The 24,412-nt window shown below is 56.2% G+C and overlaps 2 protein-coding genes across 8 annotated transcripts in view; one reads left to right on the plus strand and one right to left on the minus strand.

The window, feature by feature from the left end:
• Akt1 (AKT serine/threonine kinase 1) lies at window positions 1-20,640 on the minus strand. Of its 3 annotated transcripts, none has more exons than XM_031355808.1 (14): window positions 20,564-20,640; window positions 17,272-17,407; window positions 8,019-8,147; window positions 5,439-5,550; window positions 4,986-5,133; window positions 4,430-4,561; window positions 4,284-4,349; window positions 3,562-3,630; window positions 3,243-3,368; window positions 3,046-3,174; window positions 2,757-2,971; window positions 2,539-2,626; window positions 1,216-1,318; window positions 1-932 (listed from the first exon to the last, which is right to left on the minus strand). In XM_031355808.1, exons 2-14 carry the CDS (start codon window positions 17,315-17,317, stop codon window positions 853-855), a joined length of 1,443 nt encoding a protein of 480 aa, XP_031211668.1. In that variant the 5' UTR covers window positions 17,318-17,407; window positions 20,564-20,640; the 3' UTR covers window positions 1-852. The 3 variants fall into 3 exon arrangements, with proteins under 3 accessions (XP_031211668.1, XP_031211669.1, XP_031211667.1); XM_031355809.1 differs by having other exon boundaries at window positions 20,463-20,627; XM_031355807.1 differs by lacking the exon at window positions 20,564-20,640 and adding an exon at window positions 19,738-20,014.
• The window catches only part of Zbtb42 (zinc finger and BTB domain containing 42), an 8,022-nt gene continuing 3,720 nt past the window's right edge, over window positions 20,111-24,412 (plus strand). For 3 of the 5 annotated variants that reach the window (XR_004114151.1, XM_031355810.1, XM_031355812.1), the window contains exons 1-2: window positions 20,111-20,438; window positions 20,762-24,336. The gene's annotated coding sequence lies outside the window, so the exon portion shown is untranslated. Of the gene's footprint in view, window positions 20,492-20,761; window positions 24,337-24,412 lie in introns of all 5 variants that reach the window. The other 2 variants (XM_031355811.1, XM_031355814.1) reach the window with 2 other exon arrangements.

The following is a 24,412-nucleotide window of genomic DNA, read 5'->3' on the forward strand; positions in this document are numbered from 1 at the left end:
TTGAAAAGCAATTTTTATTGAATTTGGAGGGACAGTTTCTTATTATAATAGTAAAAATGCTGAAGCTGAATGTTGTAAAAAACGACATGGTGCAGCAATGGCCAGTGTCTGGCCAGGAGGGGACAGGCCAGGGTGACAGCGGGAGAAGTAAAGCATCTAAAAGGACAAGTGCTAGGAGAAGGGCTCATGTGAGGCGGTGCCCCCAGGGTACCCAAGAGCCGCCACACAGGAGCGGGCAGACAGGTGCTCTTCTGTCACCAAGATGCCGAAATGCCTCTGAACAGCATGGTACACAGCAACAAACTGAGTTTTTGTTCCTCTGTCAACCTGAATTGAGCCCTGGCCATCCCATCCAGCCCTAGGGCTGAAGCAGCTCTGTGCCCTCTCCCACCCCAGAGGGAGAGAGCCAGCTAGCATACCACAGTGAGGTGCTTCTGGTGCCTTCTCATTGGACTTTGGCCCTGGACCCTAGAGACAGGTGGCGGCCAGGGAGGACAGGCCAATGGGGGCGGTGACAGGACCCATCCAGACCCATGAGCCCACATTGCACATGGTCACGTCAGTCCTTAATAGTTTTCTACATGAATCTAATTGTTCTGGGCACTGAGGCCACACATCTGGCCTCAAGTTGGATGAAATAAATTAAGAAAAACCCCAGGATAGTTTTCCTCCTGACCTGGCTGGGAGGTAGGCTGCTGCCCACAGTGGAAAACATCCTCCCTGGTCCTGGAGGCTGGCAAGATTCCTCCCAGCGCATCCGAGAAACAAAACCATCAGCTATAGATGATCCATGCGGGGCTTCTGGACTCGCAATGCCGAGGAGCGCAGAGCTGCCAGCCACTGCCCCAGGCCTCAGGCTGTGCCACTGGCTGAGTAGGAGAACTGGGGGAAGTGCGGCCTCCGCTCACTGTCCACACACTCCATGCTGTCATCTGTGGATCACAGGAGGGCTCAGACCAGTCTCCAGAAAGAGCCCCCCCACCTGACACATGGCAGAGGATACAAGGGGGCCCTGCGAGCGGGACACTCCCCACCCGGCTGCTACCACCCTCCAAAGGGTTTGCTTGGTTTTTTAGTAAGATGGCTTAGTGGTTAAGAGCACTGGCTGCTCTGGTAGAGGACCCAGGTTCAGCTCCAGTTCCTACATGGCAGCTCACAACCACCTGTTACCTCCAAAGCTTGACCCTGAGGGACCATGGAGCAGGGCAGCCTCACCTTGATCAGGCGGTGTGATGGTGATCATCTGAGCTGTGAACTCCTCATCGAAATACCTGGTGTCGGTCTCAGAGGTGACCTGGGGCTTGAAAGGCGGGCTCAGCTGAGGAGCAACAGAGGGGCTGGTTACTACTGTGTCCCAGCCCCTCCAAGCAACACTGCCCCCAAGGCGTGGGCACTAGCACTAGGGCACACAGCTCTGGGAGGTGGAACTGGGTAGGGCAGTGTAGGCAGGGGAGAGCAAGTCCAGAGATGCTCAAAGTGAATTGAGGATAGCAACTGCCCGCCTCCAGGCAGTGGGAACTCCCTTTTTCTCCGGTTGTCATTTTCCTTCTGAGTTTTTTTTTTTTTTTTTTTTTTTTTTTTTAATTTTCCTTTCAGCTTTTTGAAACTGGGTTTCTCTCTGTGTAGTCCCAGGAACTACCTCTGTAGACCAAGCTGGCTTCAAACTCAAGAGATCCACCTGCCTCTGCCTCCCAAGTGCTGGGGTTAAAGGCATGTGGTGGCACCACCACTGTTGTGGAAGGAGTTCAGGTGAGCTCACCTGCCTCACTGACAGCTCAGGAAGAAGAAAGAAACTGGCAAGTGGTATGTGCACTAGAGGCTACTAACATCCTTTTGGGTCTCACAGGCAAGGATCCTCAAATCTGGTGTGAGGATAATGCTATATATACATGCTGACTCATGGGATCTCTAGTTGGGTATGAGCAGGAAAGGCATGCCATCAGCACCCCCACATGGGGCTAGTCCCTTGTTAACTAGAAGGAACATTCAAGGTAGGGGGCAGGCTTGGTGCAGGGCACCCAACACATCAAGGTATAGTACTGTGCTACGTCCCTCGTCAGTCTGGGCCAAGGGTACTCAGGAGCTGAAGACAATGAACCTAGGGATGAGCAGAGGCTCTGCTCTCTGCAGTGGCCTCTACTGTGCCAGAGGGACGGGTGCTGTCCCAGAGTGGGATGGGGCTCTCCTTAGAGCTGGGGACACCGAGACATTACCCACCACCCTCAGTTAGCTTTCAACATGGGGCACATGAGATCTGTAGGCAAAGGGCAGGGGAGCACAGGTGTAGGCAACGGGTACAATCAGGGCCTGGAGAGGCCAGGCAACTATGGAGGTATGCAGGGCAGCATGAATACCCTAGCACACCCTCTACTGTGCTAGTGAGGAGGGTGTGCACTTCTCTGTGGCTCTGTGGGGGCATGTGACTACACAAGGCTGGGAGCCCAGCATGGGTGTCTGAGCCAGTGAAAACTGAAGAGTGTTTGTATGTGTGCACACACACATGTGATCCAGAGGTGGGCACAGTGGCCAGATGCACACCTTCTTCTCATACACATCCTGCCACACGATGTTGGCAAAGAATCGGTGCTGCATGATCTCCTTGGCATCCTCCGAGCCCCCACCAAGCCTGTGGGTAGGAGACAGGTCCAGGGTTCAGACATTGCACGCAAGGTGACAGATCATGGGGATGCTGCCTGACCACCCCACCCTATGTGTGACTGAGACTGTGGCAGGTACAGTGCCCTGGCAGCCCTTACCTCTGTGTAGGGTCCTTTTTGAGCAGCCCAGAGAGCAGGGACTTGGCCTCAGGGCCGAGTGTGCGTGGGAAGCGGATCTCCTCCATCAGGATGAGCTCGAACAGCTTCTCGTGGTCTTGGTTGTAGAAGGGTAGGCGGCCGCACATCATCTCATACATGACCACGCCCAGCCCCCACCAGTCCACTGCACGGCCATAGTCGTTGTCCTCCAGCACCTAGATGGGGGACTCTATCAACATGTGTCGGGGCAGGGGAGGGTGTGGGGCACACACAGGAAGTGGCAGAGCACCTCGGGGGCCAGGTACTCAGGTGTTCCGCAGAATGTCTTCATAGTGGCGCCATCCTTGATGCCCTCCTTGCACAGCCCGAAGTCCGTTATCTTGATGTGCCCGTCCTTGTCCAGCATGAGGTTCTCCAGCTGTGTGGGAAGCCTGAGTCAGCGTGGCCAGACCCCCAGTCCCTGCCTCCCCTGGTCCATGAGCACACCTTCAGGTCCCGGTACACCACGTTCTTCTCCGAGTGCAAGTAGTCCAGGGCAGACACAATCTCCGCACCATAGAAGCGGGCCCGGTCCTCTGAGAACACGCGCTCTCGAGACAGGTGGAAGAAGAGCTGTGGGGTGGAGTGCGCTAATGAGGGCCTGTTTGAGGGCCCCGCCAACCCTGACCCACAGGCAGACATCCCCAAACAAGAAGCTATAGGCTCACATGGCCAGGGCTGGCAGCACCAGTCATCTGTACCAAAGCTCTCAGAGGGACAAGTTCACCCATCAAGTGCCCAGGTCTGAAGCTGCCTATAGCCCTACCTCACCCCCGTTGGCATACTCCATGACAAAGCAGAGGCGGTCGTGGGTCTGGAATGAGTACTTGAGAGCCTGAAACGGAAGTAGTAGCGCTGAGGAAGTGGCACCAGTGACACTGCCCCCAGCCACCCCAACATGTAGGGCACATCTTAGCATCTTGAGATATGGTATCACTGTAGCTAGGCTGGCCTGGAACTCAGCAGAGACTACAGATGCAAGCCACCATGTCAACTGGTGTATTTTAAGATGAGAGACATGAGGTGTAGGTTCAAGTGCAGGGCAAGGTGGCTTAGAAGTTAACTGTACCAAGTTCTGGGGTTCCTAAGAGTCTCCAGGTGGGAAGGTTCACAACAGCTTATAGTTTCTAGAACTGGTGTGCTGAGCCATCCCACAGCCTTTGCATCGTGGACTATGGGTGGAATGAGCCCTGCTTAAAGCCTAAAATGCTGACCCTGGAACTCTTCAAGCCGCTGTAACTGAGCTTCCCTTACAATAAACCCTAGAAGATGGGTCTGAGAGGATGAGGGGGTAACTCAAGGCCTCAACAGCGTGAGAAGACCAGACTCACACCTCCCTCCAGCACACTACAGCCCCACATCAGCATCCCAGCCCCACCCCTCCATCAGTCTACTTGATGCCCATGAAGCCCTTGTGAGTATGGGAGTGACCCACTTCGGCCCACTCATCCCTATCCCACAGGGGCCAGACTGCTGGCCACTACATACCGTGAGAAAGGGGTGCCTAGAGTTCTGCAGGACACGGTTCTCAGTGAGCGTGTGGGCAACCTCATCCTGGAATGCAGAACCAAGTCAGCACTCATCCCCCGCATCCCGTTCCTCTTACCCTCCCTCCAACCCTGCACCCCCTGCACCTTGGCAACGATGACCTCCTTCTTGAGGATCTTCATGGCATAGTAGCGGCCTGTGGCCTTCTCCTTCACCAGGATCACCTTCCCAAAGGTGCCCTTGCCCAGTAGCTTCAGGTACTCAAACTCGTTCATGGTCTGTGGGTAGTTAGAGCGAGCGAGCCTCTGCTCAGCACAACTAGCTTAGGTAATAACTATCCATGTCACCACCCAGCTTGACAGTGTCCCAGTGAGCAAGGCTCCTCCAAGTCAGCCAACAGCAAGAGAGCTGGACACAAGCCAGGCCCATTCTCACATCTGCTTGTGGGGTCAGCGAAGGGTTCTGTACAATTGAGTCAGAGCACTGAGCCTTGGGAGTCAGTGGCCATCTTCATTTTACTTTTTTAAAGTGTTGGGGTCTCGTGTCTCATGCATGCTAGACAAGCGCCCTGCCCACTGAGATATATCCTCAGTCCATGTCAAGAGGAGCCAGGGGATACCCAGACCCATACAGGAAGCCTAGGACCTAGCAGGTCCCTCCACAACCTCTGGTAGCCCCAGCAGAAGCAGAGCCCAGACTCACCACACGGTGCTTGGGCTTGGCTAGGGACACCTCCATCTCTTCAGCCCCTGAGTTGTCACTAGGTGAGCCTGATCGGAAGTCCATCGTCTCTTCCTCCTGCCTTTTGAGTCCATCAGCCACAGTCTGAATGGCGGTGGTCCACTCTTCCCTGCAGGGGGTCAAGTGAGGCTTCAGGTACCAGGGGGAGCTGTTGCATGGCTTTCGCCCTCCCTTTGCCTGGCTGCCTGGTCCTGAAGCCAGAACCTGGGTCTCCATACACTCAGAGTATCAGAAACCTCAAGGTACCTGGGACGCTGAGGTTTCTCCCATCATGCCCCACATAACCCACAAAAGCTCCAGTCTAGTTCTCCAGAATAGACTGAGCAGAGGCCTCAGGCTCTCAAGCAAGCATGGTCCTGAGCAGGGGGCACAGCCCATTGCCCCTGACGCCCTCTCTACACCGTGCCCACTTACCGCTCCTCAGGTGTTTCCACATGGAAGGTACGCTCAATAACTGTGGTCCACTGCAGGCAGCGGATAATGAAAGTGTTGGGCCTTGGCCGCTCTGTCTTCATCAGCTGGCATTCTAAAGAAGAAGTCAGGGGAGTGTCTATCTGCATACATCCCCTGGTCCTCCATGAAACTCTCCTCATAGTCCTTACTAGATAGACCATATCCCCCAGACCCCAACCCTGTCCCAGGAAGGTGCCTCCCATCCTCACTTTAAAAATGTATTTGCCGGGTGTGGTGGAGAACACCTTTAATCCTTTAATCCTAGCACAGGTGGATCTCTGTGACTCTGAGGCCAGCCTGGTCTACAGAGCAAGTTCCAGGACAGCCAGGGCTATACAGAGAAACCATATCTTGAAAAGCAAACAAGCAAACAAACAAACACATTTATTTCAGGGGCTAGAGAGATGGCTCATTAATTAGAAGCACCAACTGCTCTTCCAGAAGACCAGAGTTCAATTCCTACCACCCATATGGTAACCCACGGCCATCTGTAACTCCAGTTCTGGGTCTGATGCCCTCCTCCTGTCTCTGAGTACCATATACACATATAAAATAAACAAACAAAATAATAAAAAAAGGCCGGGCAGAGGTGGCGCACGTCTTTAATCCCAGAACTTCGGAGGCGGAGGCATGCGGATTTCTGAGTTCAGCCTTGTCTACAGAGTGAAGTTCCAGGACAGCCAAAGCTAAACAGAAAAATCCTGTCTTGAAAAACAAAACAAAACAAAACAAAACAAATAATAAAATGTAAAAAATTTTAAAGTTTAAAGGTTTTTTGTTTGTTTGTTTGATATGGGGTCTTTGCTGTGCAGTCCTGGAAAGCTCCACATAGACCAGAAGTCTCAAACTAAGGCCATCCTCTTGCCTCTGCCTCTCAAGTGCTGAATTTACAGTTCTAGCCACCACCCCTGGCTTTTTTGTTTTCTTCCATGGTAATTTTGACTGACCTGGAACTCACTATGTAGTCTAAGCTGGTCTTGAACTTGAGGTAATCATGCCTCAGCCTCCTGAGTGATTACAACATGAGCTACCACACTCAGCTCCATCCCCTCTCCTAGCCCTAATTCCTCTCAAAGAACTGAGACCCAAGACCTGCCACAGCTGAGATGTTCTGAAGCTGAAGGAGCTAGTCAAGCTAGGTCAGTTGGGCCTACACCATAACTACTTGTAAAGTTCCTTTGTCCTTCACCTGCTGATCCCTAGCTCACGCTGGCCCTCAGGGACCGAGGAGCAGCCACAGCCCACCCAGCCCTTCTGGTTCAGAGGGATCTTGCTGTTTCTTCAACAACATAGAGAGTCTCTGGAAAAATGACACATCTATGCAGCACCCTAACCTCACACTGGGAGCACACACAGGAGTAAGACACGGAGAGCATGAACACCTGGTGGACACACCTAGAACATGCACACCTTTAAGGGTGGATCATGGGAACAGCCAAGGCCCTGAGGGTATGTGTGCAGCATGAGGGCTTCCTGGCAAAGCAGGCAGGAGGGACTGAGGGGCCTCCCACATTCCATCGTCTGGGTCCTGGCAATGTGAGGGGCCTCCAGGCTCCAATGAATGAGCAAGGGGCAGTCTGCCAAGCAAGGGGCCAAGAGGGGCTTGAGGCCCAGCCTTGGGAAAGGCCTGTGTCAACATGGGGTGGGGGAGGGGTGGAGAATCACTCTGAGCCTTGTCTCCAGCACATCTGAGACAGCCTGTCAGGCAAGCAGATGAAAACTAGCACCAAGTGGGGGTCTTAACCCTCCCTCCAGAACCCACTTCAGAGGAAAACCTTGAACACAGCCCCACCCTGCTTTGTTCCCAGCTAGGCATAAACTGTCCAACTCGTGAGGCCCAAGACCTTCTTGAAGGCCAAGCCCTGCCCACTGCCCAGTAGCCCCTTAGCCAGTACATATACCTATATGTCTGCTCCAGGGAGGCCCCTTTCCTTCCTCCGGCATAAGTAAGCTGGGACTCCATTCCTATCCAGCTGTAGAGGCAGCAACCTATGTTAAGCCCTAAGACTCTGGGGTAGACCTGAGGACTAGCCAAGTGACTAAAGATGGAAGCCCCCAGGATCTGAGGCAAGTCAAACAGAACTACCTGCAGGGCAAGAGCATATCAAGATGGTTGTGAGGATAAATGGAGACCAAGCTAAGCTAGGACATACTCTATACTCCAGACTGCAGTCCAAGGAGGATCAGTCTACAGTTAGTAACCACCCTAGCTTACTGCTGCTGCTTAACACTGTCAAACGTACCCTTGTCCAGCTCCAGGCAGAACCGGGCTGTGACAATGTGGCATAGAGAAAAGGGCACAGCACCTCAGTCCCAAGCCAAGCTCTCAGACAGTTTCACAGTGTCCTCCACTTTATCACCCTCCCCAGTCCTCAAGCAGGGCTGACTCCCACTGGCCCTCCAGCTTAGGGAACAAGACCCAAAGGGCAAAGCACTGTCCAGCACCCTAGGACCAACAGAAGGCTCTCCTCAGGTTTCTCAGTGGGCCTACTACTGGCCTGCCTAGCCACCCCATCCAACCCACATGGCTAAGACACTTACGTGCCACTGAGAAGTTGTTGAGTGGGGACTCTCGCTGCTCCACATCCTGAGGCCGTTCCTTGTAGCCAATAAAGGTGCCATCATTCTTGAGGAGGAAGTAGCGTGGCCGCCAGGTTTTAATATACTCCCCTGCAGGGGATGGGAGACATGAGGAGCTGCATGTGAACTCCACTGTGAGGATACAGATCCAGGGACAGCACAGTGTGAGGTGGGAAAGGGACCTGGGACACTTCTGCCTTCCCAGAAGGCACTGGCACCAGGGTACAACTGCCAGTGCACACAGCTGGGAGCATCATCTAGGGCTCTGCCTGGACAGCAGGCCCAGGAGGTGCTGCAGCTGGAACAGGGGTGCTACACCCAGCTGAGTCCCACCCTGGTCACCAGGTACACAGGAACATTGTTCCCTCCAGTTTTGCAACATCAGCCATACGCAGGCACCACATTCAGGAATCAGAGCAGATGTCCTCTGTGATCTCCCAGCGACTGTCATTTTTCATACTGACACCCGGAAAAAATGTTTAATTTACATTTTGCCGAGCAAGGAGTCTGAACAACAGGGAACTAACTAATTAGGCAACTTCTTCATCTGAGGGGACACTAGGTTGAGGATAGGAGGGGCAGCCCACAGGGCTGGGGTCTCTCAGCTCTGCCTGCTCCACTGAGCCCTAAACAAGGGCACTGAAGGGAAGTGGTGAGCGACTGCTTGTCCAGGCCACCTACCACTAGGTGCTCCTGGGCACAGACCACCATAGTCTTGGGCATAGAGCACTGCCCCAGGGAGGCTGGCCAACTGTCCTCTACCCTCCAACGGTATGTACCAAATCTGGATGCCCCCTAAGAACACTTTCCCAGGTGAGATTCAGTCTACTCAGTATAGCACATCAGCTTGGATGCCTCCGGGCTCTCAGGACCTGCAGGGCCTCTGGGCAGCATCTGGCAGGGCTCTACCCATGATCTACCTCCCACCACCTAGCCCTTCCAATGCCTGGGTTTCCACATAGCAGCCTTGCTCAGCATGACCCTACACCCTACACAAAGTGGGATGAGAGGGAACCTGAGTGATGGAGGGAGGCTCTTGGCGAGGCCAGGGAAGATGTGAATAGAACCAGGCCAAGACTGCCACTCCATGGGCGAGCAGCTACAAGAGCTAGGGATCCCGTCTTCTTGTCATCGCTGCAGACCTCCTAGGTCTGAGAGCACTGATGCAGATAGGCTGCAAAGCAAGAGAGTTCTCCTGACTCTTGGCAAGAGCTCAAATGTGGCCAGGCTCCTCCAGGGCATAGGCAAGTTTATTCTGATTCTCCTCAAGGGCCTACAGTCCACATGCAACCGCTAGGGCAAATGTAAACCCACCTGTAAACCTGCCTCCCATCTTTAGCTCCCAGAAGCCCAGCCACCTCCCACAGCCATTGGGGGGCCTCAGAGCAATCACCAAAGCCAACTCTCCCTGGAGAGTTGGAGGAGGGTCTGAGAACACACAACAGGGTCCCTACCCAGCTCTGCAAAGTCCCACGAGCCCCTGCGGGCACCAGCCCTGCTTCTGACCAGTGGCACACACCTGCAGGTATTCAAATGCCCAGCAGCCCCACGACAGCCCCTCCCCTGGCACGGAGCCTAGAGGGTGCCATGGTAGGCAGGGGCTCTGAGTAATACAGCAGAGCACTGGGGGGTATACAGCCCATCCCCCCCATCCTGTTCCTTCCCGGGCCACCCGCCGTGTGTGCCCACCCGCCAGCACCAGTCTGGAGCTGTCGGCCCCTGATGGAGTACCTCCCATCTCACCAGCTGCTGCTCCCCGGGACACTAACTGAATATGGAGGCTGATGAGCAACGCACCCGTGCCCCAGAAATCCATCTTGATTTACCAACTGCTGCCCATCCCAGCTCTGGCCCCCACACGTAGATCACCAACCCTGACCCTGACTCTCCTACTGGCTCTAAGCCTACATGACCAGCCACCCCCACCCCCGGGCTTGGCAGATTCCAGAATGTAGACCTGGAGTTATGGGGGGGGTGGGTGGGATTCACCGGGCAGAGGCAGAGGACAAGGTAAGTACCCAGCCCCACGAATACAGAGAGGGCCTAGAGGCCCTTCCCCTCCCTGGCCTCACAAACAAAGGCCACATGGCCAAGGAGAAATGCAAAGTGAGGTGGCCTCATGAGGACTCCCCCTTTCACAGGAAAGGGGGCCACAGCTCTGACACACACAGATCTCTTTCTTTATCTCCTGTCTCAAGTTCTACCCAATTGGTCACTGAGGGGTACTGGCTGAGCCAGCTGCAGCCTGGGCTGTGGCCTGCATGTTACTGAGTTCAGTCCAGATGACCCCAAACCTCACGCCACTGCAGAAATGGGTCAATATGATAGGCAAACAGAAGAGGCAGCTGCCCTGGTCCTCCATGCTCCGTGGTATCTACGAATACTCCTGCCTACCCTGGGGGTCTCTTTCGGGAATACAAACATTGGCAGGTCTCCCTCCAGCCCTTCATAGTCCAGCAAGGAGAGCCTGAGCCATCCTGGCCTCTGTGGAAGTGCTAGGCTCTGGCCCAACAAGCAGCCAGGTTCTGCTTGGCTCCCTTGACCCCGCTGGATACTTGATACCCTGAACTCAGGCGAGTCAAGCTGCAGAAGCACAGCCAGGACCTGTCTACACCGCTCTGGGCACACAGGCGCACACGGTCCACAAGACCTACGGGGCCCCTCCACCTGGAGTTGCCTTACCAGGCCCATGTTAACAAACACAGGGACAGATGACAAATGACCAGGCGCCACCTCCACAATGTGGTCCCCGGGGCTCTTGAGGGCAGAAGCTTGACAACAGTTTCTCAATGAGAAATAAAATCCGGCAGGACAGCGGACACGACACCCAGGGCTAAGTCCAGCCTCACCGCAGTAAACCCAGCTTTCCACCACACACATCTGCAAGCCTGTCCAGGAGGCCTCACACTTGCTATGCAGAGATGACAGCCGGTACCTACTCCACCCAAGGACCTGCTTCAACTTCCAGCAACAAGACCAGCACCTAGAAAGTAGCAAGGGCTCCCCAACAATTTCAGGGCTCCCTCAGGCCCACCTCCACCTACCCTGCCAAGACCAGATTCTGTCCAATCCTAGGGGAAAAGGTACCAGAGGTTCTACTCATGGCTGCCTCAAGGTCTAAGGCTTCCAGCATCTGTGTGGGTAAGCCTCCAAGTCCCGCACCAGGGCCTCCTGTGCCCAAATCATCTCACTAGGAAAGGGGGAGGCAGGGCATGCCTTTAATCCTAGCACTTGAGAGGCCGAGGCACACCTAGCATCCTCTCATCCTGGCCTGGTCCGTGTCCTGATCACTGTGAACATTCTCTCCAAGTCCCTGGTTTTTGGGGAAACTGCTGGATAAACACTTTGCTGCAGTAGCAGTGGCAGTGGCAGGCGGCAGCTGGCAAGGCGCCAGGCGGCACCGAGCTGTTTCTCCACAGCGAAGTGAGCCCCAGCAGGCCCGGGGAGCAGGCGCCAGCTGACAGCAGCGACCAAACGTCCCCTACCACCAACACATCCATCGCGCCGACAGCTGCTGGGCGCCCATTTACCTTCTCCAGCACATTGAGCAAGCGGTTTGCTGATGGCAGCCCATTGGGGCCATTAGCCCAGCTCTGGCTGCCTTCTGGGCAGTGGGTGGTCAGTGAGTGGCAAGGTCATCTCTGAGGCCCAGCCTCCCAGGCCCCTATGCAGATCCTTAGACTCATGTCTCTTGACTCCAACAGACTCAGTGACCAAGAGCTGGGCAAAGGCAGGGAGTGGAGGGGTGTGCTGCCCACGAGTAGGTGAAACCCCAGGTGCAGCCTGTCTGAGAGGGGTGTTCATGTGGGTCTCACAAGGCACCCCACTGGGCCTGGGCTTTTTGCCACAGCCCAGAGATGTAAAATAACACCTAGCAAGAAGTAGAGTTCACTGTACCCACCAGCTCTCTGGAGAAACTGAGGCTTAGAAAAAGGGATCCTAGCGGTCAGAGAAGCAGGAAGTAACCAGAGCTGAGGGATTGCTAGGACACAAACTGCACAGGTAGGCATCAGCTGAGAAGAGCCAAGACATAGCAACCACCCAACTGCAATGCGTCCCAAGGTCTTCAGCTTCCTGGAATCCACTGTAGATAGTGCACCTCTCCGCGGCCACCTCCAGCCCAACTCCCTGAGTCACAGGGAACACTGGTCCAGACTTTAGTCTACCCGCCCACATCGTCCACGTCGTCCACATACCTACCTTCTCCACAGCAGTCCCCACCCTCCCCGTACCAGCCCTACCCTGCCGTACACACAACACATCCCCAAGCTTCCCACACCACTCAGAGCAGCCCATTCAGCTTAGTCCCAGTTTTTGTGCAAGCCACAGGGCCACCATCCTATGCTGGCTTTAAGTTTCCTGACATCAGCGCAACCCCTCTCATACGTCCTACTTCTCCAGACACAAGACAGCTCACAGACCCCACCACATTCCTGTGCCGAGTCCCAAAAGCTGTGCCCTCTCCTTACCCATCATCCTCCCTCTCCACCTCACTGTGACACAGCCCAAGAGACCCAGAGTGAATCCTGAAAGATGGCTTAGAGGGTAAAGGCACTTGCCCCCAGGCCTGATGACCCTGGGATCCACATGGTAGAAGAGAACCAAGTCACAAGTTGTCCTTGGAACATTTGCATGCTGGTTGTAGTAGCTCATGGAGAGTTCTCCCTTCCTTATGCCGCGCGCACGCACACACACTATACACTACATTTTACAAGGAGGCCCAGATAGAGCAGATGTGATGTGCTGAGACAGAGCCAGCCCTAGCCTTGTATTCACCCTACAGATACCAGAGCCTAGTGGGCCAGTCAAACCCTGGCCAAAGGCAGGAAAGCCTTCTCTAGAACAATGTCTACCACCTCCTAAGTCCTATGCCAAGAGCCCAAACAAACCAACAAAGCAAAAACACACCAGGAGGCCAGGCATAGTGGCCGCACTTGTGTTCCCAGCCCTGAAAAGGCTGAGGCAGGGAACTCACTTGAGTTCAGGACAATCTAGGCTACATAGTAAGATCCTGTCTCAAAAAAAAAAAAAACAAAAAAAAAAACAACTAAATGAATGGAGGAGAGGAGACGGGGTAAGGTGGGGTGGGGGACACACACAAGTCACTCAGAGGCATCTAAAAATGAGGCATGCAGTTACCTGCAGACAGGCCACCGGTCCTAAGGGGCTCCTGGCTGCTCTGCCCACCGGCCTGGGCTAGAGTTTAGGTCTTGGCTGGGCGGACTCTTCTGGGGAAGTTCTGGGTATGGGTGGATCCCCAGCCATGGTGGGGGGTGGCTAAGACAGCCACAGCTACTGTTACAGGGAGGGCCTATGGGTTGGTGCTGGCTCTGGGCCTGGCTCGGGTGTGACTGGGCAGAGAGGATTGCCAGAGAAGGGCAGAACAGTTCTCTCCACTACTCCATGGCACTTCTAGGAACCAGCCTGATGCAAGCCTTCAAGCTACTCCTAGAAGCGAGATTAGGTCCCAATTCTGGCCATCCACACAGCACCCCACCCCCTCCTGGTCTCAGTGGCTCTCCGCACAGCGCACTCAGCCACCCATACTCAGCCACCCGGCAGAACTGGCAGGGCCAAGAAGCTGCCCCAGACCTAGCAGCTCAGTGGAGTCCCATGTCTGCACACTTGTCCTCACCTCCTGGTGACTTCCATTTGGCTCTACCCCACTGGGACAATTCTGTCCAGAAGATGGTCGTCAGGAAGCGGAGGAGTGCTGCCCACTCTGGAGTCACCAGGCTGGGCCGTACTGACCCTCACACCCCAGTAGAAGGCCGCCCAGCTTCCTCTTTTGTTGTTTGTTTTTAAGGGAGAACTCAACACGCTCACAAAACAGGAAACTCAGTCCCAGCAGCAGCCAAGGCTCAGCCACAGCCACACACACTGCAGTGTACTATCCCCGCCATGGTTGTGCCCAGAGCATAGAGTTGCCATCTTTGTCCAGTTCTCCAGGAACGCCATGTGCTTACCTCTCTCTCAGGCTCAGTCCCCACGCATGGCACCACTTCTGTCCCTAGATGTTGACCTGCCTGCTGGGCTCAGGACCCTCAACCCTCCCCAGAGATCATGAGCTCAGCACTCACTGATCCACACCCAAAGCCAGAGAGCCCCATACTATAGGCCAGCTTCCCCCATCCTGGTCCAAACTGCGTCCACCTGCCAGGTACTAACCCACTGAGAACAGCTTGGCTTCTCCTACCCTGCTGGGCCCCTCAACTAAGTCTGCTGAGGGAGCCCATGAGGTGGCCCTGCAGCTGGTATGTGTTACCTACTGAAGACGCCTGCACAGCCCTTCGTTCACTTTCAGTGTCTCAGGTCTAGCCACCAGCTGGGAGTTGGAGACACAGAAAATGGCTAACCTGGCCGAGAAGACTCCCTGGCTACAGTCTTGGCCAGCGCAGCTCTGACACATACAGCCCAGCAGGTGTCAGGGATTTGAGAGAAGAACCCAAAAGAGTAACACAGACAGGCCTGTGGCCTCAGTACACAGCTCATCTGCGATCTGCAGGCTGAAATCAGAGGTCACAGACAAGTTCAGCCACACCTGCCAGTCAACCCTAGGCTGTCTGTTAAGACATGGTTCATCAACCCCAAATCTCTGCATCTGGGGACCAGCACTGACATTCATCAACCCAGCCACCTCTCATCTCTAGGACCTCAAACCCAGTCTCCCACAGTCTGTGTTGTTGGATGCATAAGGAGGCTAACGCCCAGCATAGATCAATGCATAGCTAGAATGTCTGTTCTACTAGGACTGGAACTGGGACTGGGCACTGGCTGGGCACTGGCTGGGCACGGGCTGGGCACCCTCTGGCCCAGAGCACATACAGAGCTCCTGGGAAGTGGCTTGGGGACACTTCCTGAGAAGTAGGCACCTAACTCCCAAGGAGTAGGAGAAACCTGGACCTGGGGTCTCTAAAGCCATAGAGTGAGGAGGAGGAGGAATACCCTCTCTTCTTTGCCCAAACAGCTCTGAAGGCATGGTAAGCTCACGGGGAGTTCGGGGAGGAGCCAAGAACCAATGTGCTACAAGCCCCTGGCTGGACATGGGAGACCTAGAAAAGATGGGTTCAGTTCCCAGTCAGCAGTTCTATACCCTACAAAAGCAACAGAGGGAGGGACTTAGGGGATATGCAAGTGTCTGAAGGATCACGGGACATTAAGGGACAACTTCAATAGCCTTCCCTCCCTGCCTACCTGAGCCAAGTCATGATGGCCTCAGGTTAGAAGTCTAACATGGCAACCCAAGACAGGGAGAGGGCTAGAACCCCAAACTAATGATGTCAGTATAGCCTCCCGGTTCCACATTTAGTTGGAGCCCACAGCACACAGGGCTGGGTGTGTTCAAAGGAGAAATGAGGATCACCAAGACGGCCTTTCTCAGCAAGCAGCAGGCTGGGCCAGAGCAGAGCAGAATAGGAGGACCCAGCCCAGGAACATGGCATGTACATGCCACTGCCACAGCAGAGCCCTTGCCACCTAGGCTGGGGCTGGAGGAGGATGAGGGGCCATGAGAACAGCATTTCTCTCTGGCCCGAGGCTGGGAAGACGCCATCCCAAAGACAGGCGGTCCTGCCCGTTCCATGGGGCGGGCAGGCGCTGTGTCTACTGGTCATCCCACTGATAACACTCTCTCACATCTTTACTCACCACCATTTCCAAGGCATACATGGGGAAATCAAGGCCTAAAGAACTCAATGACCTTCTCCTGGAGAGGGACAATGACAGAGCTGCCAAATCAGGTTCAAACACAGCCCCTGGCACGCCCATAGGGCTGAATGTCCTGTTCCACCCGGTCCCTTCAGAAAGCCCGGCCATAAAGAACACTATGACACCCCCTAGGCCTCAGAAGGGCTCCTACCTGGGGAGATATCCCGGTAAGTTGTGGCCTAGCAATCTCTAGGTTGGCCCTAACCCTGACAGCCATACAATACACATTTGTCCATGAAATAAGTTGTGTCTGGCCTATGGGTGGGGAGAAGGAGGAGCCAAAGAGGCAGACAGCAAGGCATGCGTGACCCAGGAACCTAAGCTTAGGAGGCAGGACTCCTAGTGGGACAGGGAAGGATGCACTAGAGAACAAATGGGAAGTCAGGTGGGGGCAGGAACCAGACCAAGAGCACAGGCCACAGCCTCCTGGCTAAGCCCAGCACAGAGTCTGCCCTGAAGCTGTCAGACTGGGACCTCTGGGCACACCTGGCCACATCTTCCACCACCACCCCCACCACCCCCGCTTGAGCCCTCCTGGGTCCCAACCATCCTCCCCAACCTCCCTTAGCTCCTATGGCCCCTGCCCTGCTCTGCTAAAGCTGTAGATACCTCATAAAGCCCTATGCCTAACGCCAAACTTCTGCTCCTACCTCCCATCTTCTGTGTCTGGGTCCTCCTCCTGATACCCAAAAGTACAACTCCCTCTTTAGAGAGCCAGGAAGAAGATTGGGAGGAGAGGTGGGACTGGCAAGGATCACCCTAGGGCTTCCGGAGGGAACAGGTCTACAGGAAGAGGAAGTCAGAAGGGGGTGAGATGCCTGCCCTGGGGCAAGAGCAAGTGACTATCCTGGGGGAACTGGCTTTGAAACTTACTCCTGGCAGGCTGGAGGAAGAATGGCGGGGAAGCTGGAAGGTGAGGGGCCTGGGGCCTGGGAAGAGTCACTCTCAGTCAGCTTTCCAGTTCTAATGCCAACATGCCCCCTCTGGGCCCTTGCTGATGAGGAGCCCCCTGACTTCAGGAATCCAGGCCCGAGGTGGGCAAAGAGCCAAGCCGAGCAGCCCTGCCCTGCCTGCCCTCAGGAGCCCTTGGGCAGTGCCCAGGCTACCAGCCTGCCAGCCCTGGAACAGCAGCCACGTCCTTGCTGCCTTCCAGGAAAGCCAGGAGTGAGGCTGCAGCAGCTGGCCCCACCCCCAAGCCACTCATGGCAGGCCCCGCACAGGGCCTCAGCCTCCGGCCAGGAGGCCCCAGGAGGAGGCCATGTCCTCCATACTAGGGGAAAAGCTAGGCCTGCACACTCCTGAAGCAGCCCTGGAGCCCCATGACGGGGAGGTGCCCCTCCTGTCTGGCAGGCCTACACATAGCAAACACTCTTTGATACGGCCACAACACTGCCTGCTGGGTCAGTATAGCCCCCCCACACCCACCCCCACCCCCACCCCCGTCCCACATTTAAGAGCTGGGCAGACCCAGGCCCAGCTCAGCTTCTCCCGCAGAGCACAGACTGACCTCGTTTGTGCAGCCAGCCCTCCTTCACAATGGCGACGTCGTTCATGGTATCCGTGGCCCCCACAGACAGGGGGAACCCAGGGATGCTCAGAGTCTCTTCTCAGCAGGCTGAGCCCAGCCGGCCTGGCCACAGCGTCTAGAAGAAGCCAAGAAAGCACGTGAGGCAGGGTCCTGCTTGGGACCAGCTTTCGTGAACCCCAGAGGACCCACAATTACCCATGTCCCCTCATGTGATCTACCTGCCTCTGGTTCACAGGTTCTTTCCTCACCCTTACTCTCTGCCAGCCTGCCTGACTTCTCTCCAAAGGCTGGTATATAAGACCTTCCTGCAGTAGATGCTGCACCCAGATCCAGGTCTGGTAGTCTGGGGCGCAGGGCTGTGGCCAACCCCCACCTCCCTGGCCTCTGCTGGAAACACTCATTTCCAGGCTTTTCCTGTTAGGCAGCTTGCTCAATTTGCCACCTCCTCCAGGCAGCCCTGACTGCTTCTGCTCTGCCTAGAACTAGTAAGAGGTGCTTACCACTTGCTCACCACCCCCTACAGTCTAGGAGGCCTAATGCAGGTCACAGGGTTCCTAAGGCTCAAGTTAGGAACACGGGAACTCAAACACTGGAAAGCACAGGGAAAGCGGTGATGGTATAAAGCGGCGCCCAAAGTCCTTCAGGACAATACATAAAAGGCCCTCAGGCAGGAAACCCCAGAGCACCTCAGAAACACAGCGCCCTGCCTCTGAAGCCGTTTCATCCATTCGGCGAGTACATACTAGGCATCTGTGGTTCTGTAGACCCTTCACTCTATGCCTCAGACAAAGAGACTTTTAGACAGCTTGCTGGTAAGGAGTGCCCAGAGCAGTGCTTATGGCCCACAATTACGGTATCCAGGAGTCCACAAACAGGGCAGGTAACATATAAGGCGCAGGGTCCTGCAGTGGCCAACCAGCTAGCCTGTGCAAAGCTAAGTTTGCCAGCTCGTATTGCAAAGATTCCCACCCACTGCTTCTCTGCTGGAGGTACGCCTCAGTATCCTTCAAATATCCCCAACTCTGGACATTCTGGGAAAGTGCATCTGAACTCCCCTTGACCAGCAAGCCTGTGTTGTCCCTCCACCTGGGGTCACGTGGGCAGGAAAAGAAAGACTGGACGGCCACTGTGAAACAGATTCCTAACTAGGGTCTGCGACAGCTGACTGACAACAACATAGGTCATCTCTCTAGCCCAGAAGCACAAGCTGGCACCCAGAGTCACTGTCACTTTGCCTTGTCTGAAGCTAAATGTGGAACAAAAGGAAGGCGGGCTGCTATGTGTCAAATGACAAATACCAAAGTAGGAAAGACCACACCTGGCCCAAGTCGGAAAGAGCTCTTCCCTCAGCAAGCAGGTGGCAACTGAAAGTCAGAATGAAAAAGATAAGCCAAGAAGAAATCCCAACTCAGTGGTTGTCAGAGTGGGTGTGGCCTGGAGGCACAGGGTTGTACTGCAAGATCTCTCTGAGAATGTCCCCTACCCCCACCCAGCCCCAAGGTCTGGTGATGACAGTCAGCTGTCCAGAGCCATGTAAAAATAAATTCGTACACATGGAGTGAAGAAACACAGCAATGTTAACGCCAATGTCCACATCAAGCAGCCTTGAGCACGGGACACACTTCCCACCATGCCTATGGAGGGCCTTGCCATAAGGGCATATGGTTGCTATTGTTAAGTCTTAAGAGTTCAGCCCCTCTGGGACACTGGCCCGTGAGCCACACGCCCAGCTGGGGCCCCACCAAGGCGACTCGCCCTTCACTTTAGTGATGGCTCTAAGCAGTCAAGGCTAGCTAGCCACCTGGAGCAAGACCAGGGGCCTTGGGGAGGAGGAGTTTGGCCACATAGCAGAGGCCCAAGGTTCCACCACCGCCCAACTTAGAAGCCAGTCCTCTTTAGACAAATCCATCAGCTCGGCCAGTATCCCGGATCCGGGAGGCCGAGCCCACGCCGTCCTCCAGGGCCCAGCACCTCCAGAAACCACCTAGTCCAGGAAGCAGCTTCCGGGCGCAGGAGGGCTAGCAGTCCTTTGTGGGCTAGCCTGGGCACTGTGCCACCGCGCACAACTTTCTGTCCGTGGGAAATGAGTTCTCCTTCCCAGGGCCCTCCCACCGCACGCAGGCCGCGGGGCGAGCCTTTCTCCTACCCTCGCTGGCCGAGTGCCCGAGCAGCCCCAGGCCCCGGGGCGCACCGGCCCCCGCTGCGCACACTAACAGCGCCCCTCTCCCGCGACCCGGCCCCGCGGAGCGGCCACCCAAGGTCACGCAGCGGCCGCCCGCACCCTCGCCGGCGTGGGCCTCCTGCGCGACCAGCCCGGTCCCGCGCGCTCCCCGCCCTGGCCTCCGCTCGGCCACTTCCTGCTCTTGCTCCGAGGCGCGGCGCGGCGCGGCCGGGAACAAAGCCGGGTGGCCGCGGCCCGGAACAGGGCGCGGCGCGGGCACTCACCGGGCCGCCGCGTGCGGGCGACGGGGCCTAGCCGGGCCGCGGCCTCGGGCGCCCGCCGCTCCGCATCCCGCGGGCGGGCGCTGGGCGGGGCCGGCTGAAGGCAGCGGCGGCCGGGCGCGCGCTGCTGGCCGGATCTGGGCCGCCGCGGTGCCGGCCGCTGGGCGCTGCTCGGTCCGCTCCGCTCGTCCCGGACTCGCGTGCGCTGCCGCGCTGGGCCGGCCGCCCGCCGCCTCGGTGCTGCCGCCGCCGCCGCCGGCCCGCCTTCTCCCCGCCCCGCGCCCGCACCGCCCGCCCACATCCGCCTCCGCCGCCCCGGGCGCCCCCGGCGCGGCCCGCGGCCAGGGCGAGGCACCCCGTGAGCGCGAGCGCGGCCCCTTAGGCGCCGCCCTCGGGTGGCCCCGAGCCAGGGCCACGCGGGTAACGGAGCCCCGCCGCAGATCCGGAGCTCCAGCTCTGGCCTGGGTTCCCCGGTTTGTGGGACCTGGCGCTTCCTGGCCTAGCTCTCCAGACCCATAGGAGGGAGGCCAGCGTGGGGGAGTGAATCAGTTTGACTCTCCAGAGGCCCAACTGTCCCCCCATCTTGGGAGCCGGGACAGACTGGTCACCGGTGTCCCAAAGGTCCCCCTACACAAGACGCAAGGCTATCGAGGGCTCATCCAGCTCAGTACTGCCTGCCACAGCAACTGATAGGGGCTCTCCAGGTGACAGGGAGGAGGGGGGCACACCTGGACACCCAGAGGGGGCAGATTCAAAGGTAGGACTCGGTCGGTCAGCCAAGACCTTGCTCTGGACTCAGATGGGTGAGGCTTGGGGGGCGGTTCCTTACGGTGTCCCGGAATTGAAGAGTCAAGGTGGTTCCTGCCTTATCCATCCTCAGTCCTTCCCCCTTCGGCCAGCCTCAGCAGTTCCTGCGCGGGGCCCCTCCCTCATCCCAGAAGCCTGACTTGATAGTAACCCTTTTGTGAATTTACCTTCATGTGTTTGGTATTTTTAACCAGGGGGCATGTTTTGTTTTTCATACAAGGGTCAGAGTTCACCAGGAGTGTAAACAAGAGGGTAGTAGTCCACGGTATCCTATCTGTCGCCCGGGATGGAAATCCGAAGCTCCTTCGCTGGCTCCTGGGGCTCCCCTAGGAAGCACGCCCCGCTCTCTCCCGGAAAAGGACACTCTCCTCTCAGCAACGGTCCCATACTCGTCAGACCGGGATGGGGAGTGGGGGCTCTGTTCTGCGCCCTTTCTGCTGCACAGCTGCCCCAGCTCAGAGCACCTCCAGGGCGCTAAGTCAGAGGCCCAGCAGCAGTTCTGTTCTGCTCCAGCTGTATCCCTGACCCCGAGGGTTGCCCTCAGAGGCTGAGAGTCACACAAATATCCATCACTCACCCAGCAAACCTTCACCCCAGACCCCCAACTCCTCCTCTCCTACTTCCCCATCCCGTTGCTACACAGGTCTGGCCAGTGAGAATCAGCAGGGCGCCCTCTTGTGGAACATATAGCAATTCCCGGCTGTTCTCTAGTGGCCCGTCTCACTTGGGTGCTCTTCCTGGAAGCCACTGTGGGAGACGGCTCCACTGTGGTGAGCCCTGTTTCTAAGCAGGGCCCAGTCCCGCCTCCCTTCTTTGTATCTCTATCTTCCCCTGTGTCCGGAGGGGGTGGTTGTGTAGGCGACTCCTTCTTCTGGGTCCAAACTTTAGCAACACCTCTCTCTTGGGCCTCCTAGACAGAGCCACAAGGTGAGAAGCAAGTCTGCCTTACTGAGACTTGCCGCCAACATGCTCTGCAGCCATGCTCCCCAACAAAAGCTGTGGTCCCTGACCCTCCTCCCCAGGCACAGAGGTCGTCCTCCCTCATCGTTTGCAGGGGCTGGCAGCTTAGTAGGACTCAAGTGCCTGAGTCCTATCCTGAGCTAAAATGTCTGGGCATCAGCTGCACAGTGGAACCTTGAGACAGCTCCCAGGTTAGATGGCGCCCTAAATCTAGAGAGGTTCTGCCCGTACCAGCTGGGCTGTGGCTTTGTGATAGCCTCTGTCATCTATATGCCACAGAGAACGGGCCAGTAGAGAGGGATCTTGGAGTGTCAGGTATCAGGGTTCTCAGCACAGATGTTGGACCAGCCTGAGGAATGTGGAGTGACCCTGCAGGTGTGGCTGGTCCTGCACGCAGCAGTTTCACTGGTGCCAGCACTCAACATCCAGCCATGATTTCCTCAAGGGCCATTCTGTGGCAGGCTTAGGCTCAACCAGTGCACACAAGCCATGGCCCCATAAAGGAACAGGGATGCACCTCGACGGACAACCTTTGGAGTGGAGGATGGGTTGCAGATCAAGAGGGATCAGGGAGGAAAGTTGCTAAAGAGGTGACCTTCAAGCAAAGAAAGGAATGAAGAGAACACAGTGGTGGGAACTTTTGGAAAGAACATCCCAGGGCTACAGGCACATCTTATAGCATGCCCCAAAGTTAATGTTCATAGGTCCCTAGAATGTGCTCTGATTCCCATGTCGCTAGTCCCCACTAGTAAAGGTGTGATTAAGGAAATAGGGCAGTGGTTCTCAACCTGTGGGTCACGACCCATTGGGGAATAAAATAACCCTTTCACAGGGATTGCCTAAGATCATCAGAAAAGCAGATGTTCACATGACAATTCGTAAAAGTAGCAAAATTTATGAAGTAGTAACAAAAATATTTTTATAGTTAGGAGTCCCCACAACACAAGGAACTGTATTATTAAAGGGTTGAAGCATTGGGAAGGTTGAGAACCGTGGATATTGGGGTTCAGAATCCTGCTAACTCTGGGAGGGGCTGAGGCAGAGGCAGGCTCCAGCCCTGCCTGGCTCAGAAACAGTAGGATCTGGGCTTACCCTGAATATGGGAGGCAGAGTGGTGGTAATTACTTGGATAGTCAGAGGGAACTGGCCCTCCCCAAGCAGGGCTCTTATGTTAGGGACAGCCAAGCTCTGCCCCTCAGCTGTGCAGTGCCTGGATAAATTCAGGGTAACTCTAGGATCCTTGCTGCAGTTGCCAGACGTAGGAAACACTCATATATCTAGTCAAATGTGCATATCAGATATGCAATTTTTTTTCCAGGACAGGAAGTTGAGACTGGACCTTGCTGTGTAGTTCGAGCTGGTCTAGAACTTGAAATATCCCTTCTTCAGCCTCCTGTTTAGCATAACACTGTGGTTTTCTTCCCTGTAGAATTAGGTCCTCCAGGAACACGACTTTGAACAGGTCCCCGGAGCTGTCCCCAACAGCCAGAAAGCCCCACTTCACAACTGGTCCTCTGTGTCTAAAGAACAAGGGAGGGGACTCAGCAGTCCCCTCCACCCAGGATGCCTTTGGCTAGTCTACCCACACACCTGGCCTTTGCCCCTTTTCCTGTAATCCCTGTACAAGACCCCCTTCCTACTTACCCTCTAGCACTCTAGGTGGTACCCACCCAACATTCTTGGTTCGGGGACTTCTCACAAATGCAAGGTGTAATTTCGGAATGGGCCTAGACCCATAGGAACCCTGGCCCTGCAACACAGTACTATGTGGCCCCTCCTTCACACTAGAACTGTGAATGAGAGTATCTAACTGACAGGCTTAATGAAGCTCAGCATGAGCGAGGTCTCAAGCAACTTCAAGCCCCCTCAGCCGAGAATACCCCTCCACCTGCACCCTTGGGTGTAGCCCATGCCAAGAGGCCCCTACTCCTCTAAACCCAGAGCTCTATCATCATGTCCTCTCCCCAGAAGAAGCAGGTGTCTCCTCACACCCTGCTGACCCTGATTCCCCTGGAACACTGTGCACAGAGTGCCGGCCCTGGCCTCTCTCCATATCACTCCTCCTACATCCTGTGACCTGTCTGCCTAACTCCTGACACTTCTCTGTGATTGTGTCTTTAACCCATCCCACCATATCTGCCCTATCCAGTGCCCTCTGTCACAGATCTTAGTGTGCTTGGCTGCCAGCCCAGGGTCTGCAGAGGGCGGTAATCCTCTGAGACCCCAGCTCCTCGGCCTGTCCCAGCTGTGTTAACCTGAATTCAAGAGAATGCTTCTTAGGAAGAAGTGAATTTCTTTTTGACATCTGCGGTCTCCCGGTAGCGCCTTGACCCATCTGAAGGACTGTCTTCCAACGGGTCCGAGGCCACTGTCCGGGTTACGCCGTCAGTGACTGCCGGTGCATTCGTCCAGGGAGAAGCGACTGCCCCTTTGTCCACCAGGGCAGTCGTGACTCCATGGAGGGCACAGAGGCCCAGGAGACAAGTATCGCGAGAGGGTCCCGCACCCCCCTCCCGCCACAGAGTGCGGCGGGCTAGCTTCTAGCGGGGCTGACCGGGTGGGGCGGACAGAGAAGGGGTAGCGAGGTGACCTCAGCGGTTCCGCCGCTCCGGGAAGTCGCCTGGCCCGCCCCCTCCAGCTCCAGCCGGGAGTTTCGCTCTTCGGGGCGGGGCAAGCAGCAGGCGTTGCCCAGCCGGCCAAGTTAGTGCGCGCCCCGCCCGGCGCCGTCCGGGTCTCTGCGCCCTCCCTGCTGGGGCGCGCCGCTCGTAGCTCGGTGAGGTCCGAGCTGCACCGGAAAGCTTGCCGAACGAGCGGAGAGCCGCGCGGGCGGCGGAGGTGAGCACAGGGGAGGGTACTCGGCTCCGCCTGCCCAGCCGGCCGCTCCCCACGGCCGCGCTGCCATAAATGGGGC

This window comes from Mastomys coucha, unplaced genomic scaffold (genome assembly GCF_008632895.1).
Source record: "Mastomys coucha isolate ucsf_1 unplaced genomic scaffold, UCSF_Mcou_1 pScaffold6, whole genome shotgun sequence".
NCBI lineage: Eukaryota > Metazoa > Chordata > Mammalia > Rodentia > Muridae > Mastomys > Mastomys coucha.

Coding starts and splice junctions, on each gene's coding strand:
- Akt1 (XM_031355808.1), bottom strand. CDS start 17,317: ATGAACGACGTCGCCATTGTGAAGGAGGGCTGGCTGCACAAACGAG. Junction 5,134..5,438: donor GTGGAAACACCTGAGGAGCG/GTAAGTGGGCAC, acceptor GACCCCCTGCAG/GGAAGAGTGGACCACCGCCA. Junction 3,369..3,561: donor AGTATGCCAACGGGGGTGAG/GTAGGGCTATAG, acceptor TCCACCCCACAG/CTCTTCTTCCACCTGTCTCG.